The sequence below is a fragment of the Nothoprocta perdicaria genome, unplaced genomic scaffold (genome assembly GCF_003342845.1).
Source record: "Nothoprocta perdicaria isolate Ctin4 unplaced genomic scaffold, notPer1 scaffold_265, whole genome shotgun sequence".
In the NCBI taxonomy this organism is placed as follows: Eukaryota; Metazoa; Chordata; class Aves; order Tinamiformes; family Tinamidae; genus Nothoprocta; species Nothoprocta perdicaria.
In genome coordinates, this window is record NW_020455494.1 from 73,078 (window position 1) to 87,096 (window position 14,019).

The 14,019-nt window shown below is 34.8% G+C and overlaps 1 protein-coding gene across 1 annotated transcript in view; it reads left to right on the forward strand.

Annotated features, from left to right (window-relative positions):
* The first annotated feature begins 1,528 nt into the window (after positions 1-1,528).
* Positions 1,529-14,019, forward strand: part of CUNH9orf84 (chromosome unknown C9orf84 homolog) — a 41,640-nt gene continuing 29,149 nt past the window's right edge. The window contains exons 1-7 of the mRNA XM_026040756.1: positions 1,529-1,573; positions 4,494-4,623; positions 5,258-5,339; positions 8,256-8,446; positions 10,455-10,617; positions 12,411-12,513; positions 13,339-13,486. Of these exons, the coding sequence (XP_025896541.1) occupies positions 1,529-1,573; positions 4,494-4,623; positions 5,258-5,339; positions 8,256-8,446; positions 10,455-10,617; positions 12,411-12,513; positions 13,339-13,486 (862 nt within the window). The remainder of the gene's footprint in view (positions 1,574-4,493; positions 4,624-5,257; positions 5,340-8,255; positions 8,447-10,454; positions 10,618-12,410; positions 12,514-13,338; positions 13,487-14,019) is intronic.

Here is a 14,019-nt window from a genome sequence, read left to right on the forward strand (position 1 = left end):
GGTGACTGAGGGAGGTGATGATATTGATGAAAGCGTCACACCTTTAATATGCTAATAGTACTTTTGTGTGGCTGATAAACACACCATTGCTGCGAGGAATATCAGCTTGACGCACTGCTCTGTTGTAGTGCTATTCCCTTTTCCTTGCAGTTCAGTATTAAGGTACAAGGCTTTCCCTCATAAAAGCTGACCTGTCTCACCCCATCTTATCCTGGGTGTAGAGGGAGAAACAGCGGGTTGTCCAAGGGGACACAGTGCCCACGGTGTCCGTGGCGGTGCTCAGCTCAGCCTCACCAGCGGGTTGTCCAAGGGGACACAGTGCCCACGGTGTCCGTGGCGGTGCTCAGCTCAGCCTCACCACTGCCTCTGGGCAGGTACACTCCCATCCTACTAGGATACCCTCTAAATTTACCCCGTTTTCATCCTATTTTTTTTCTTTTTTTGTCCCTCTCCCTGAACCCAGTCTTCACTACAGAAGGGCCTTTGTTTCCCCACCTAGACTCATCCCAAATAAACAAGGAGTTCCTAATGACTTTTTAGGCCTTGGTCCCAGTTCTCTTACGTTTGTAGCTAGGTTTAATGTTCTACTAATTGTTAACCATGCAATTTTGGTCTCTCATGTACTACGGATAGCTGCAGTAGTGCATACACAGACACTTYCAGCCACGAGAGTCCCTTCTCAGCATATCCTATGCAGTAACACTGTATTTCATGTACATTATATGTTTTGACAAAATATTCTTACTTTAGCTTTGATTCCSATACTAATTGTAATTAGTATGGGAAGACACAAAGAGTGTCTTCCCCTAAGCATATGGGGGCAGGACTATAACCAGTTTTGTGCACATATCCTACCGCTGTCCTTACAGAGTTCCCATCACATTCCTGGTGCCCAACAGGGATGCTCTTTAGAGGGCTGTGGTTACAGCAGGGCCTTATACTTCCAAGCAGCCTGTATGATCCCCACTTTCTTCCTAAACCTGAGGCAGATTTTGAAAAGTCACCTTATTTCAGTACAAAGCTAATGTTGTAGACAGTTAAAGTACTATTGTTAAACTAGAATCCATAGAATCCATTAAATTAATGAGTCTGGGTCTCATAATTACTGTTTAAGACTCTCCCAAATCAGAGGAGATACTTTGTATGCTTACGTTCACTTAAAGTTTTGATTTTTTTTTCTGTGAAAGCAAAAGAAAAAGCCCCCCTTCAAAAAAAAAAAAAAAGAAAAAAGAAAAAAAAAACCCTCACTTAGATTTAAATCAACCGCCCGTGGTCTGTAATCAGTGTCTTACATTCTTCTGAAAGAAGAGTATTAAATGAAAGCATTTAGTAGGGAAGCATTGTTCTGAGGGAAATAYCTTTCAGGGTGCTAACAGAATTTAYGAAGTTATTATTGGGGAATTATAATTCCAACTTTATCTTTTACCATTTTTTTATACTGCTGGGGGCAAAATAATCCATATTTTATTTTTAGACAAAATCCATGATTTTAGACAAATGAAGTCAAATACATCACAAAACAAGAAAGATGTTTGCAGCTTTCAAGTATCACTCAACAGACTATTTATATGAGGTATGATTTTATTATCTTTATTAGAGTCATTCTTCAAGATGTGGCAGTAGATAAATAAAATTTGGTACACATTAAAAATACARAGAACGGTAATTTCTTAGGATTCACTATATTTTTTCGCTGCCAGTAAGTACTTAATTCCTTTAATGATAGAGAAATGATGTATTTGTTTTATTACAAAAATGGAGTACTGTTTTGCCAAATCTGAAGAGCATCAATTTTTTGCCTTTCTGTGAGGGAGTCATGTTTTGTAGCTGGTTTCTTGTTCAGTGTAGAGGACATTGTGACTCCTAAAGCATAGAAGTCAATTGTTTTTTCTGGAAAACAAAACCCATTTTCTAACACCTTTAATATCCAGCAGCCCAAGAGTATTGAACCCTGTATTTACTATAGATGATACAGAGGAGTGTTTCTTCGTAAGATGTTAGTAATTCAAATCTCATGTGGTTGAGTGCATATGTTTTTTGACACATGCAAGGAATATCTGGGCTTTATAGATACTGTTTCATTATGACGTAACCCTATGTACTCCTGTTTCGTTTTCTGTCTACTTTTGTGTGATGTGTTGGTATAAATTGCTTATCACTGGAGCACACTGCCATGCCTATTTCAGTTTTTATATATTTAAGTTTTCAACAAGAAAATACACGCCAAAGAAATGAACCTGTCCAGCGCAGTGCTGCTCTGCTGAGAGCAGCTATTCCTGGTGTATGGATGGAGGAATGAGGTTCTGGGAGGTGAAGCCTCCAGGAGTTCGGTGTGTGGATGCATGTGCAGCTCATGATATGGAGCTGAAAGAGATTGGGTGGTAATACGTGGTGGTAACCAAGATCCTTGGCATCAAATACCTTGTCTGCATCTCTTGCCTTTGAGGGAGTAAAYCATTCCCTATAGCACCCCTAAACGTTACAACAGCAGAAACTATTATTTCTACAAAAGTTTTTCTAAATTCAACAGTATGCAAGCTATCATTCAGTATTTGTGTAAAAAGCTCACAGCAGTTCCATCATGTTTGGTCTCATGATGCTTCTGAAGTATCTGTGACTAAAAACTGAAGTGCACGAGCAAAGCATGTGAGARGCGATAGTGGAAAATAACTTGGGGGCTTTTTGAGGAGCAGAGCAGTGCTGACCAGAACACAGTGGGAAAAGAGAAGACGCACAGAAATGCCTYGTGCCTGCTGAAAGGCTGCTCTGGATCTGGACAGTGTAAGTGGTGCTCTGACATGGGCTGTGCTGGGTCCTGCTCCCTTGCCACCAGAAGGGGTCAATAGATGTGGTCATGCACTACAGGTGTTAAGCAGTAAACTGTGCAAGCAATAAGCTTATCCATAGCTACAGTGTCTGCTACCACTCTTGTTTCTCTCATGGTGCAAACTGGCAGTATCTGAAACTCATATGGAACTGAAAAAATACCTGTACTTTTTGGTTAAAAATGAAATTTTCAGGTAAGTTTAGATTTTGTTAAATGTTAGCAGTAGAGATGCACTGATTAGGTCACAGCCTAATGCCWCATTAAGAGTGGCATTCAAAAGCACTTTCATGTGTTTGAAAAAGGTAGGGGGCTATATGGTATTAGGCTTCTTAAGGAGAAGTGATTCATCTTAACCTTTCCACTCAGAACATTTCCATGTTGAAATGTTCTGTAAATTACACTTTWGCCCTTCCTAAGGCTATCATAAGGAGATATCAAGGTAGCCCAAGGACAAACTTGTTCCACTTGGCAAACAGCAGTGATTCAAAACAAGCTCCATTCTGGGCTGCTGGTTTAAAGTTATTTCCGTAAAACTCCACACTGATGTTCACAGTTTCTAGCTGATTTCTGTCATTTTACTGCTTGTACTGATCTGTTCAGAAGTTTCGATATAAGCCACAGCAGGTCGTTTGTGACCCCAGGATGTGCTGCAAGAGCTGTTACGCTATAGTCCTTGCAGCYTGTTTTAATAAGGACAAGTTATTGCCAGCTCTTTTTTTTTCCATTTCTTTGATTTCTGACACTTTTTTCACTAACTGTATTTTACTCCAAATAGCTTTCACAAGAATTGCTTCATAGGCTACTTAATCTGATATATGGTCAGTAACATGTAGCAGGTCTAGATCCAGTTGTCAGTTTTCGTTGTAGAGAATCAATAGGAAAGGAAATCATATAGGAACCGTCGTGATTTGACTTAGGCAAAAGAGAACGTATTGGATCACTATTCTGTTTATCCAATATTGAAAAGAACCTTCTAACGCAAAGATTGTATTATGGCAATGTCTTTTTTTTTTGCATGTTGGTTTAAATTAAGTGTCATTTACAGGACTGGGAATTGTATCCATTGTATCGCAGAGGAATGAACTGGAAGGGAAAGGTTCTGTGAGGGTGACCTGTCCCAGAAGTGACTGTGTAACGTGAAAACTGAGAGGTTTAAAAATATTTTGAGCAGTTATGGAGGATTAATTTTGTTTCCAGTCAGCTAGCAAGTGTGTCTGTTAGGCTTGTCAGGARGCATGTGCAAGTGCTGCTGTGTGCACTTGTAACTGCCCGTTAGAGGTTTGGATAAGGTAAGGTATGTATATATATGTGCATTTTTGCATATGCAGAAGTTACATAAGGCTAAACATAGCTCAGATAAATGTTAAGCTTGTGTCCTAATTTGACTGTGTCAGTTTTTACAAAAATAAAGCTTAGATAGAATCATAGAATCATAGAATCATAGAATGTTTAAGGTTGGAAGGGACCTCAGAGGCCATCTAGTCGAACTCCCCTGCTCACGCAGGGTCAATATGTAATACAAGGAGCAAAACCTTGAAATCAGTGGAACAATTTAAACAGGTAGAGCACAAAAAAAAAAAGAATAGAAGTTTGTAGAAAACAAAAAAAAAAAGAATGGAAGTTTATCCGTCATTTTTTTTTTTCACATACCTTTTTCTTTGTACAGAGCATTGCAAGGCAGAAGTTTTTGATTTGTAGATTATCGCTTTGCTTTCCACCCTGTTTGCATCAAGATGAAAAACGTCATCTCACTGGACTCTTTGCAGATGATCAGTATAGGAGGCCATGGACCAGAAGTAGGTTACACAGTCCTGTATATTTTAGATTCACTGTGGATTAAAGGAGAAGCTGGTGTTTGGGCATAACATACTGTATCTGATAAAAACGAGAGTATTTCCAAGAATAGCAGTACAGGCATTTGCAGATAGMATATGTTCATTGCCAAGGCAGAAAAAAAATGAGTAGTTGATATTTATTTATATGTAGCATCACTAGTAAGGTTGATTAGTTAGTTTATAAAAATCTCTGAAAATATACTGCTGAATAATCAAATACAGTACGGTATTTAAGGAGTACATGGTTGTGTAAGGAAAGGAAACGAGTAGAAGATGCTGAAAAATGATAAAAGATGAGTAAAACWGCATCTGTTTAGTGGGGAGATGTTTGAAAAATGATGCTGAGATTTTGAGGTACTCAAAAAATAGGAGAGGAATTTCTAAACATAGAGGTCACATAACAAGAAAATATTTGTATTTTCCTGATGCCTTTTTAATTATTGTTGATAATGGAAAATAAAAGCATTTTTAATTCTGTATGTATAAGCCACAGTTTTGTTAGCCTCTGCAATGTTTTGTCCAATATATAGTTTTGTCCAAAACTAAAATCTCATTGCTTTTTTTGATTTTACCTATGCCTCTGTTTCAGCCTCAGTTATTTCAATACAGAATTTGACAGATATTTCTGTACTGGATCTATGGAAGAAAAGTTTATCTGTGGAGGACTTCCTAGAAAAGTCAGTAACCTTAAATTAAAAACTTACACAAGTTCTTTGGTATCGTTCAAATACTTTGTAACCCTAAACTCTTAAGCTAATGATGGTAACAATATAGAAATGTTTTCTGTCAGTTGTAGGAATACAGTGCATAGAACTGTGTTAGCAAACAGCTTGAAGATGGTTTTTCATTAAAAGTAGTGCTATATTTTTATAAATTACAAACTTTCTTGCCTATTTTTTAGAATTCATTTTGCAATATGTTCCTGCCCTTAGGGAAGATCCCTGAAATCTGTGCACAATCAGAAAACTACACTATGAGAACATTTTCTGTCTCGCCCTGTTTAAAAAAACAGTTACCTCATCCAGAGCCTATTTTAAAAAGCTACTTCTAAACCTCTTAAAAAGTGTCAAGAGAAGCTAGAAAAAGTCAAACTTGCAGTACAATGATAGGTAGAAATATTTCTTTAAAAAATTTAAATAATTGCAATGAAAACGTATAATGTGGCAACATGATATGAATATCATAGAGTATATACATCACAGAGTATATACAAATCTACAACCTTCACAGTTTGCACCGAACATTAAAAGAAATGTTTCCATGAAACTGGTAAATTAGGTGAATTTCTGCTCTTAATATTTTGTTAATCTGGGAGAAATGGCAAAATTACATTTGCAGTTTTACAAACTAGATTGGAAGCAATATTACATTCATAACCATTAAAATAAGGTTCATGAAGAAGAACACTTGTGGTTGCAGTATTATAAAATTGTATTTAGGAAACGTCAATGCCTAGCTTGCCAGTACCATACTGTGGCAGTCTTCTATAATTTTCTTGTGATACTGTGTTTAGTTACATCACTACATAGTATTTTTTTCTGTATAAACCTCTCCTCATTCCTGGAACAGGATTGATCAAGCTCATGGAACTGATCAGAGCAACATAGTGAATGAGGATGTTGTCTATAACATTATGCCTCTGTTGTTGCAATGGAAAGATGAGTTGTTTGTGTATATGGTATGGTATAAAAAGGAAGTGTGAATCTCTTCCAAAAAAAATACTGTTTAGGATAGCTAATATTAGGAAGGTAACTAGAAAAAAAGGGCATATATGATTGYGTATCTGGAAGAAAATATTTTCCCTGCGTTTAAAAGGAGTCTTAGTCCCSTTCATCTGTGTAGCTCTTGGTGTGTAAATTGATAAAGATTAAATAGACTCTGGAGAACTTTTCTTTTCTTGCTACCATGGGACTTGGTTAAGGAAGTTGCATACGTCTTGGGAAATTATTKATATTTCTGGCTCTGTCAGAACTTCTGTGGGGTTGTGGTAACTCTCTTGAACCAGAAGCTCCACAGTAATCCACTAAATGTGATTCTGTTATTTTCTGAAATGTGTCAAAAAAAAAGAAATGTTTAGCACAGTATTTATCACAATACAATTTTTAACACAGACTCAAAGGCATATGTTTATGATTGAAGTTGACTGGAGGAGTTCCTGAACAMTGAAAGTTCTGTAAAAATGCCAAGTGCTTTCAAAGACCAGAGGTGTGATGTTTCAGGATGGGCACCCATGATGAGTATTGTTGTCCTGTTCTAGAGAACAGAGACTATAATATTATAGAGAAATATTATCTATTATCTATTATCTATTTCTATGAGACCCTTGTGAAAATTAAATAGATTTTCTGTTTTACTTTCAATACTTTTTGAAATATCAAAAAAAACCCAAAAAGTTGTTTTCTGTCTGGTGTCTGTTAAATGGACTATGGCCATGTGATGAATAGTGAAGATAATAATATTGAGTATTTTTCATTATTGAGCAAGCAGATTTGTAAAAAGGACATATGTCATCACAATTATGCCAAATGCAGTACCCAGTAGAGCACAATATGACTGCTCTACGGTCAGYCAGGTTAGAAGTTTTCAAACATTTCTGTGAATTCCTTTTGACAGAACCATAAGTACTTAAATTTTTCCTAAACTAGGATGATAGTCACGAAGCTAAAGGTTGGAAAGTTGGAGGGTTTTTGTTTTTTGTTTTTTTTTTAAATAAAAGTGTCGRGTTTTTTTCTGATCARTTGTGTGACATACAGAGTAAATTTTGAGGTCGTATGTCTAGCTGATAATTGTGATTTTTATGAATGACATTACTGACRGTAAAAAGATTACATGGAGGTATTTATGTTTTTCTTAGTGCCTTTTGAGCACATCAATTTCTCTGCTTGCTTTGTACAGTCAGATGCACTGGGTTCTTTCTTCCTTYGTACTGTTCCAGATATGCTCTTCTTAGTAAACTTTGCACTGGTAATAACTCCCAGTAAGTATATTTTTAGTAGATTTCTATCTAGTGTATGAAATGGAATAGAGCAAGAGAAGAGCACCTACTTAGTATGATATGCAATACTGTGAGACATACTAAAAACTTGGTGCAATCTGGTCTCCAGATAAGACGAGCTGCCCTAGACCCCTGCACTCACTGAATTGCTCTTTGGCCGCCTTTCACAGTGTACCTACCCTGAGGTCCTGCCATGGGAGGGTGGGACAAAACTGGGTGACAGAAATGGTTCTGCCTGCAGAGACATCCTGTTCTGGACCCTCTCTGGACCCCTTTTGCTACATAACAGAGAGACAATAAACATTAAATCATTATAGAGCAAAGCAAAAAGTTCTTTTTGTAAATGCTATGATTTTTTACATTTTGTACAAAGTTTTGAGAAACTTTATTTCTTGGACAAAAATTTAAAAAAAAAAAAATTGTCCGTAGAGATGTTTCCATTTTTTTCCTGTGGAATAGTGATTGTCAAAGTTCTTAGAGTATCTTTTTTTTTTTTTTTTCAGTACAGTGGTTTCACTGAAGAGGCAGGGAATTCAGCTTTGTCTTGCAGAAAGTATTCTTAGAATAATTTAAATATCATTTTTTTTCTACTTTTCAGGAAACCTATCTCTTCTATAAAGTTCAATATTAATAATGAATTAATAGAGGTTATTCCAAGTTCAAACCCCTGTTCTCAGACTGACTTAGAAGCAGCTTATTTACAAACAGAAAACATTTATAAAGAAGAATCCACTGAAGACAAATATTTCAAGACTGACTGTGCCATCGAACTTAAAGAACAGTGTCAAGGTGAAGTGTTTGATTTATTGTTTTCTATCTTTTTATGATGTCAGATTGACAACTTTCATTATTTTTAGTATAGGATCCATAGAAGATGAAGTGATCATTTGGGTGACTGCATGTTTTGCAATTCAGTGGTTCTAACCACTTAAGAGGAATTTAGTCTGTGGGGAAGCCAGGTTTGTCTGAACAGCGTAAGACAATTACAAGTCAAAAGAAATGTCATATTGATTGAAGATATGGCAAAAAGTGTACGAAAAGCAGCACAATGTTTAAAGAAGATTCTCTTGGGCATTGATCAAAATGGCCATGACCTTTCTATTCAGTAAAATTTGATCCCTACTACATGTTCTTTTACAATATAAAGGAGGAAAAGGATTGAGCAAACAAACAAACAAACAAACAAACTAACAAAAGATTTTGGCTTTGTAGTTTTGGTAAAGATAGTTCACATGGGGTAGTGTTCCTCTGTGTTTTCCAAAATGTTCTAATCTGTAGACCCTAATGAACAGAATAAATTCTGAAATTCTGATAACAGAAACCGAAATGTTGAGGAAGTACTTGATTCAACTATACTGAAGCTTATTATTCCAATCTGTCTTTTTTTTTTTTTTTTAATTAAGAGTTTGGCAGGAGAGGTTCTCCTTTTAAAAAGATTAATATAGGAAAGTAATTTAATTGTTTACCAAGAGCTTTGTTCCACAATCACACAAAGGGAACAGCTGGTTCTTGACACAACATTGGACAAGATAACATTTACTAGAAACATAGTATCAATAATGCAAGTGTATTATAGTTAATAATTGAAAGACAGTAATCTTAATTCATCAGAGTAAGTATTTTCTGATGTTTTACCCAAGAYAGGCCTATGGAAGGATAAGCATTGCTGTTCAAGGTCTCAGTAACTGATTAAAGTTTTATATATAAGATATCTTTACAAGAGTATAAGAGAATTCAGATAATTTTTTATTTCTTAGTTTTTACTTTCTCAAAAACAACCTCTTAATTTCCATTGAGAAGAGTCTCTGGAAGAAAAAAAATGAGCATGAAATTGGTACCATATTTTGTAGTTTTGAAAGTACAGAAAAAATGCAATTACCATGCTTAAACAAATGTAGCTGGGAAAATTAAGAGACTAGATTTTCTTGTAAGAGTACATGGAACTGAACCCTGAWTGTCAATTTGTTTATTGAATTAACAAGTCAGCAAAAAAACATAATCTGTGCAATTAGGGTATTACTGTAAAAAAGTTCTAGCTTGCTTTTGTATTCAAGAAGTTAAAAGTAAAGTTTAAAAAAAAAAGTAAATAATTTTTTTTTGAGAAGATTTTATTATTACATTATGAAAAGCTGCCGTTTGAAGAATTTGTGGGTTGTTTTGTCTTTGCTGGCAACTCAAAAGCAAGTAAGTTTCAGGTAGGCTACTAAGAGGGCTAATATAAGTTTTAGTAGCCTCCAGGAACTGGTCATTTCATCAAGCACTGGTACATTATAGCAAGCATGTATCTTCGAATTGATAAATATACCTATAGAGGCCTATTTCTGTTATGTTGCATAGAATTTCTGAACAGTTTGAGGGTCCATAAAGGAAGTCTATCTTTTTATAGCCATTGGGAATGAAAGAATTCATCTATGGAATGAAGGAGGAATGTGGGAATTGGGAGGCTTCCAACTTAGTAAAAGAAAGGGGTGCTTCCATACCCTTTCAGTGTAAGTAATGGGTGGCAAATAACTAATTCAGTGTCGTAATTAGCACTGAAAAAAGTTACTCAAACAAAATGTTCCTCAACAGTTGCTTTAGGAATTTTAACGAGTATTACATACGATAAAAAAGGAAGCAGGCAAGAACCAGAGCTAAGTAGATGAACCACTGAAGATCTAGACTTAAATGGTAAAATCTGTGAAGTGAAAAAAAGGAATACTATATTGCCAATATTTATATTATTTCAATAGTTTAACAATTCTAATAATGCTTATTATTTTTGTATGGTTTGCTAATGTATTTTAATTTATTTCAGATTTATACATTGGAGATGAACTTGTTTTTGTTGATAATCTTGAAAATTATGGTAAAAACCTGCCCACATTACATGCCCTTGTGGACAGGCTGCAGTTTTTTTTAGTGAAAGATCCCCTTGTAGATTCTGAAGGAAAGAGTTTAACAGAAGAGACCATTTTCAGGTATGTATAAAATTGCTGTATATTACTTATTATAAACAATAGTCTCTGCGTAATACCATTAGCATTTTGAAATCTTAACTTTTGTTACATGTTAAACAATTTATTTATATTTGGAAAGAGTAAAAACTTTRGCTTTTCTTCTTACTTTGCTAAAATTGAGTAGGAAGGAGTTTTTATATACTGTTAAAGAAAATTCAATAAATCAAATAGTATATTTTTACATTCTGTAACTGTCAAACGTGATCAAGATCWCAGTTTAGGAGTGCTGAAAAGTGTTTATCTTTAAAGAGGCTTTATCAGGTTGACTAATGCCTTATCAGTAAAATGCTACTAAATTTAGCAGGGCCAGGAAATTATCCAACTTTGTATGTTCCTTCTTCCTCTCCTGTCTATCCTCTTTGAGAAGACCAGCTTTTACCCTGGTGAATTGTAGTCCTTCAGGTTCAAATTTTAATTATTATTGTTACTGTTAAATTGATTAAATTTGCTTGAAATATGTCCTTTATGTCAAGAGCTTAAACAAACTGGTGGATTAAAAAAGATAAAAATTTTATTAAGAAAGTGGCTAATATTTTGTAGTACGGTCATCTATGTATAACTTTTGACAAACTCTGGCTAAATTTCGTGCTGATTTATTCTATGCCTGGATGATTTATGTAATTTCCTTTGTACTTGATAAGATTGCATGTCTGTCACGCAAGGCAAAGCAGAAATTATATATAGTAAATAATCTATACAGTAGTAGAAATTATGGGGATGTAAGGGAAGAGGATTTTTTTATAAGACCTGATCTTGCAATGCATGCCAGGCATAAGACACATGCACATAGTAGAGTACATCCCTAGCAATGTTGTGATCCAAATTCTGCAGTAACTTGCACAATAGGTAGTTATAGGAGAAAAAAACACTAGTATGATCCTYTACACAGATTGTTCCAACTTTTCCTTATCCAGTTCTCACTGACAAAGCTATCAGACGTTTTTAGATAAGGGTGGAACACAGGGAGATCCTTTAATCGGAGAGATTTCAGCTGAAAATAAAATTGGAGGAGAATTCCATGACTTGACTTTGAACAATTTATACTTTACAAGCTAAAATATTTGTCCAATAACATAGTGGTTCCAGAGGTTTACAAGGTAACTCTGCCAGTGAAAAGTGATTCTTTTAATATTTTCAGTAGTGTAGTGGCCATTGGAAGCAAGACCAATAGAGTTTCAAGTGGTTTCTCAAAAACCAGACTTCTCCTGCTGCTTATAGCCTAGTTCAGGGGCAAGAAATAGCCTAACTCCTGCATTTTACTTGTTGCTATTTAGAAGTTTAACCAGTGATAATATTTTTCATTTGTCATTTAAGGGGCATGCTCTGCCTTGTTTGGTGCTGAATGATTTCTGAAAGTACAAAGTTCACAAACGTTGAATGATATAAATACTGTAAGTTATAGAAACTTCTTATATAGTAGGAAAAAAGGGTCTTAGAAGAAAATTTCCTGAAGCTTTTGTGGAAAGAGTTTCAACATAATAGTGGAGTTAAATGTAGGACCAGTTAAGAAGTTTAACACTCTTTTCTATTTTTCAAAGAGGAAAACTTTGCTTGTACAGTTTTCTTGAAAATGTATTTCATTTAGTAAGCAGCTTGTTGCAGCATGACTTGGAATAGTTTTCCTAGGAAAACATGTGCTTATAAGAAAGAATTTACCATATATATAATTATTAAAACTACTGTCAGGACTTCTAAGCTTACATATGATATGATTTCAAGAGAAATCACTTGATTTATTTTATGATCTTTTAAAGGAAATGTTTGACATTCCAAAATGAAATGGAGATGCAGGAGAGTAAAACAGAAGCACAAGGAGTTAAGGAAAACTTCAGCCCAATGTCTTTAAAAGATGAAGAGGTATTACAAAGTTGTTTCTTGTCAGTTATATTATTGATTATTATGCACTTTTTTTTTAACCACAAGTCATTTTACTGAATTATTTTCTTAGTCACGAAATGTTTGAATCCTACCAATGTCTCAGGTAAAAAGCCTCTATTATGAGATACATATTTAAGATTCCTGGATGTATTTGTTATGAATTCCCACTTAGAAAGCTGTTTTTGCTGGAATCTGATATACTGGCATTTTTATATAAGTACCATTACACTAACAGTAGAAATAAACTAGAATAAAAAGTCACAATGCATGCAGGGGAAAAGGAATATTCTTGCTAAATGTTTTGGCACTTTGACACTTAAGAGGCTAGTTTAGCTATGTTTTGAATATAAAYGTTTTGGGTGGCTTTTTTCTATTTTTCAAAATTCCACATGAAAATATTCATTGAGTCACTTTAAGTTTTTACAATGTCAACAATTTGGAGGAAAAATGGGGCTTAGAAAATATTGGGAAGAATTTTGAGCATCAGAAAGAGCTTAAGAGTGTTTTGTGATGGTCTTCTTTATTCAGTACAGCCAAAAATATTAGCACAGTCATAGTCTCACCACTCTATTGTAGCATTATTTTATTTTATTCTGTTTTTTGTTTTGTTTTGTTTTGTTTATTTGTTTGTTTTTTTCACTTATCCTGAACTGAGCTTTGTTTGTTCTATACACAAAGCATATGACATTGTTGTCAAAACCTCTAAGATCTATTTAGAATTAAGCTATTTCAGGATTTTTAAAAAAGCTGAAACTTTGTGGTAGTATCAAGAGAAACCAAGAATTTACTTACTCTTTTTTTCAGTATTTGATGTTGCCTGTTGAGTTGGAAGACTACAGGACGATTGGGTCAGAAATGAAGATTCCATCATACTTGAAATTGAAGGAGTTGTTAAAACTATCTCCAGAAACTATGGGTGATGAAGCCACCTTTAAAGAGTTGATCAAAGACAGTAAGAGTTGGTTTTCTTATATGCTTGACCTAATTTTACACTCTTTTGAAGAGATTTAACACAATGTAGCTCTTGTTTTCAATTCATGTGTAATTTACATCATAATATATAGTCTGACAAATGAGAATTTCTGTATATGAAACTATGCGTTTTGCTGTACATTGATTTCAGGATACTAGAAATGTTACCTCAAATAGCCAAGAGGCAGTGATCTATTTCACTGTGATGCTATTTGTCCTATCCAGAGTTATGGTGTAATCTTGAAATTAAATGAACCATAATTCCTAGTGTGTGGTCCTCCATGAAGACAATAATTTCCATCATCGAGTTTAAATAAAATAAATAAATAAATAAATAAATTTAAATAATCAAATGTTCTTACCTGTGGTTAAATTTGCTTCCAGAGGTGTGCCCGTGAGGATTATATGTAGTATAGTCATGCTGTAGTATAGTCAATAAAAAATTGCATGTAATGCTGATTGCTTATAATTGGCTTCTAATGACTTACAATGGCAAAAGCCAAAGCAGATTTC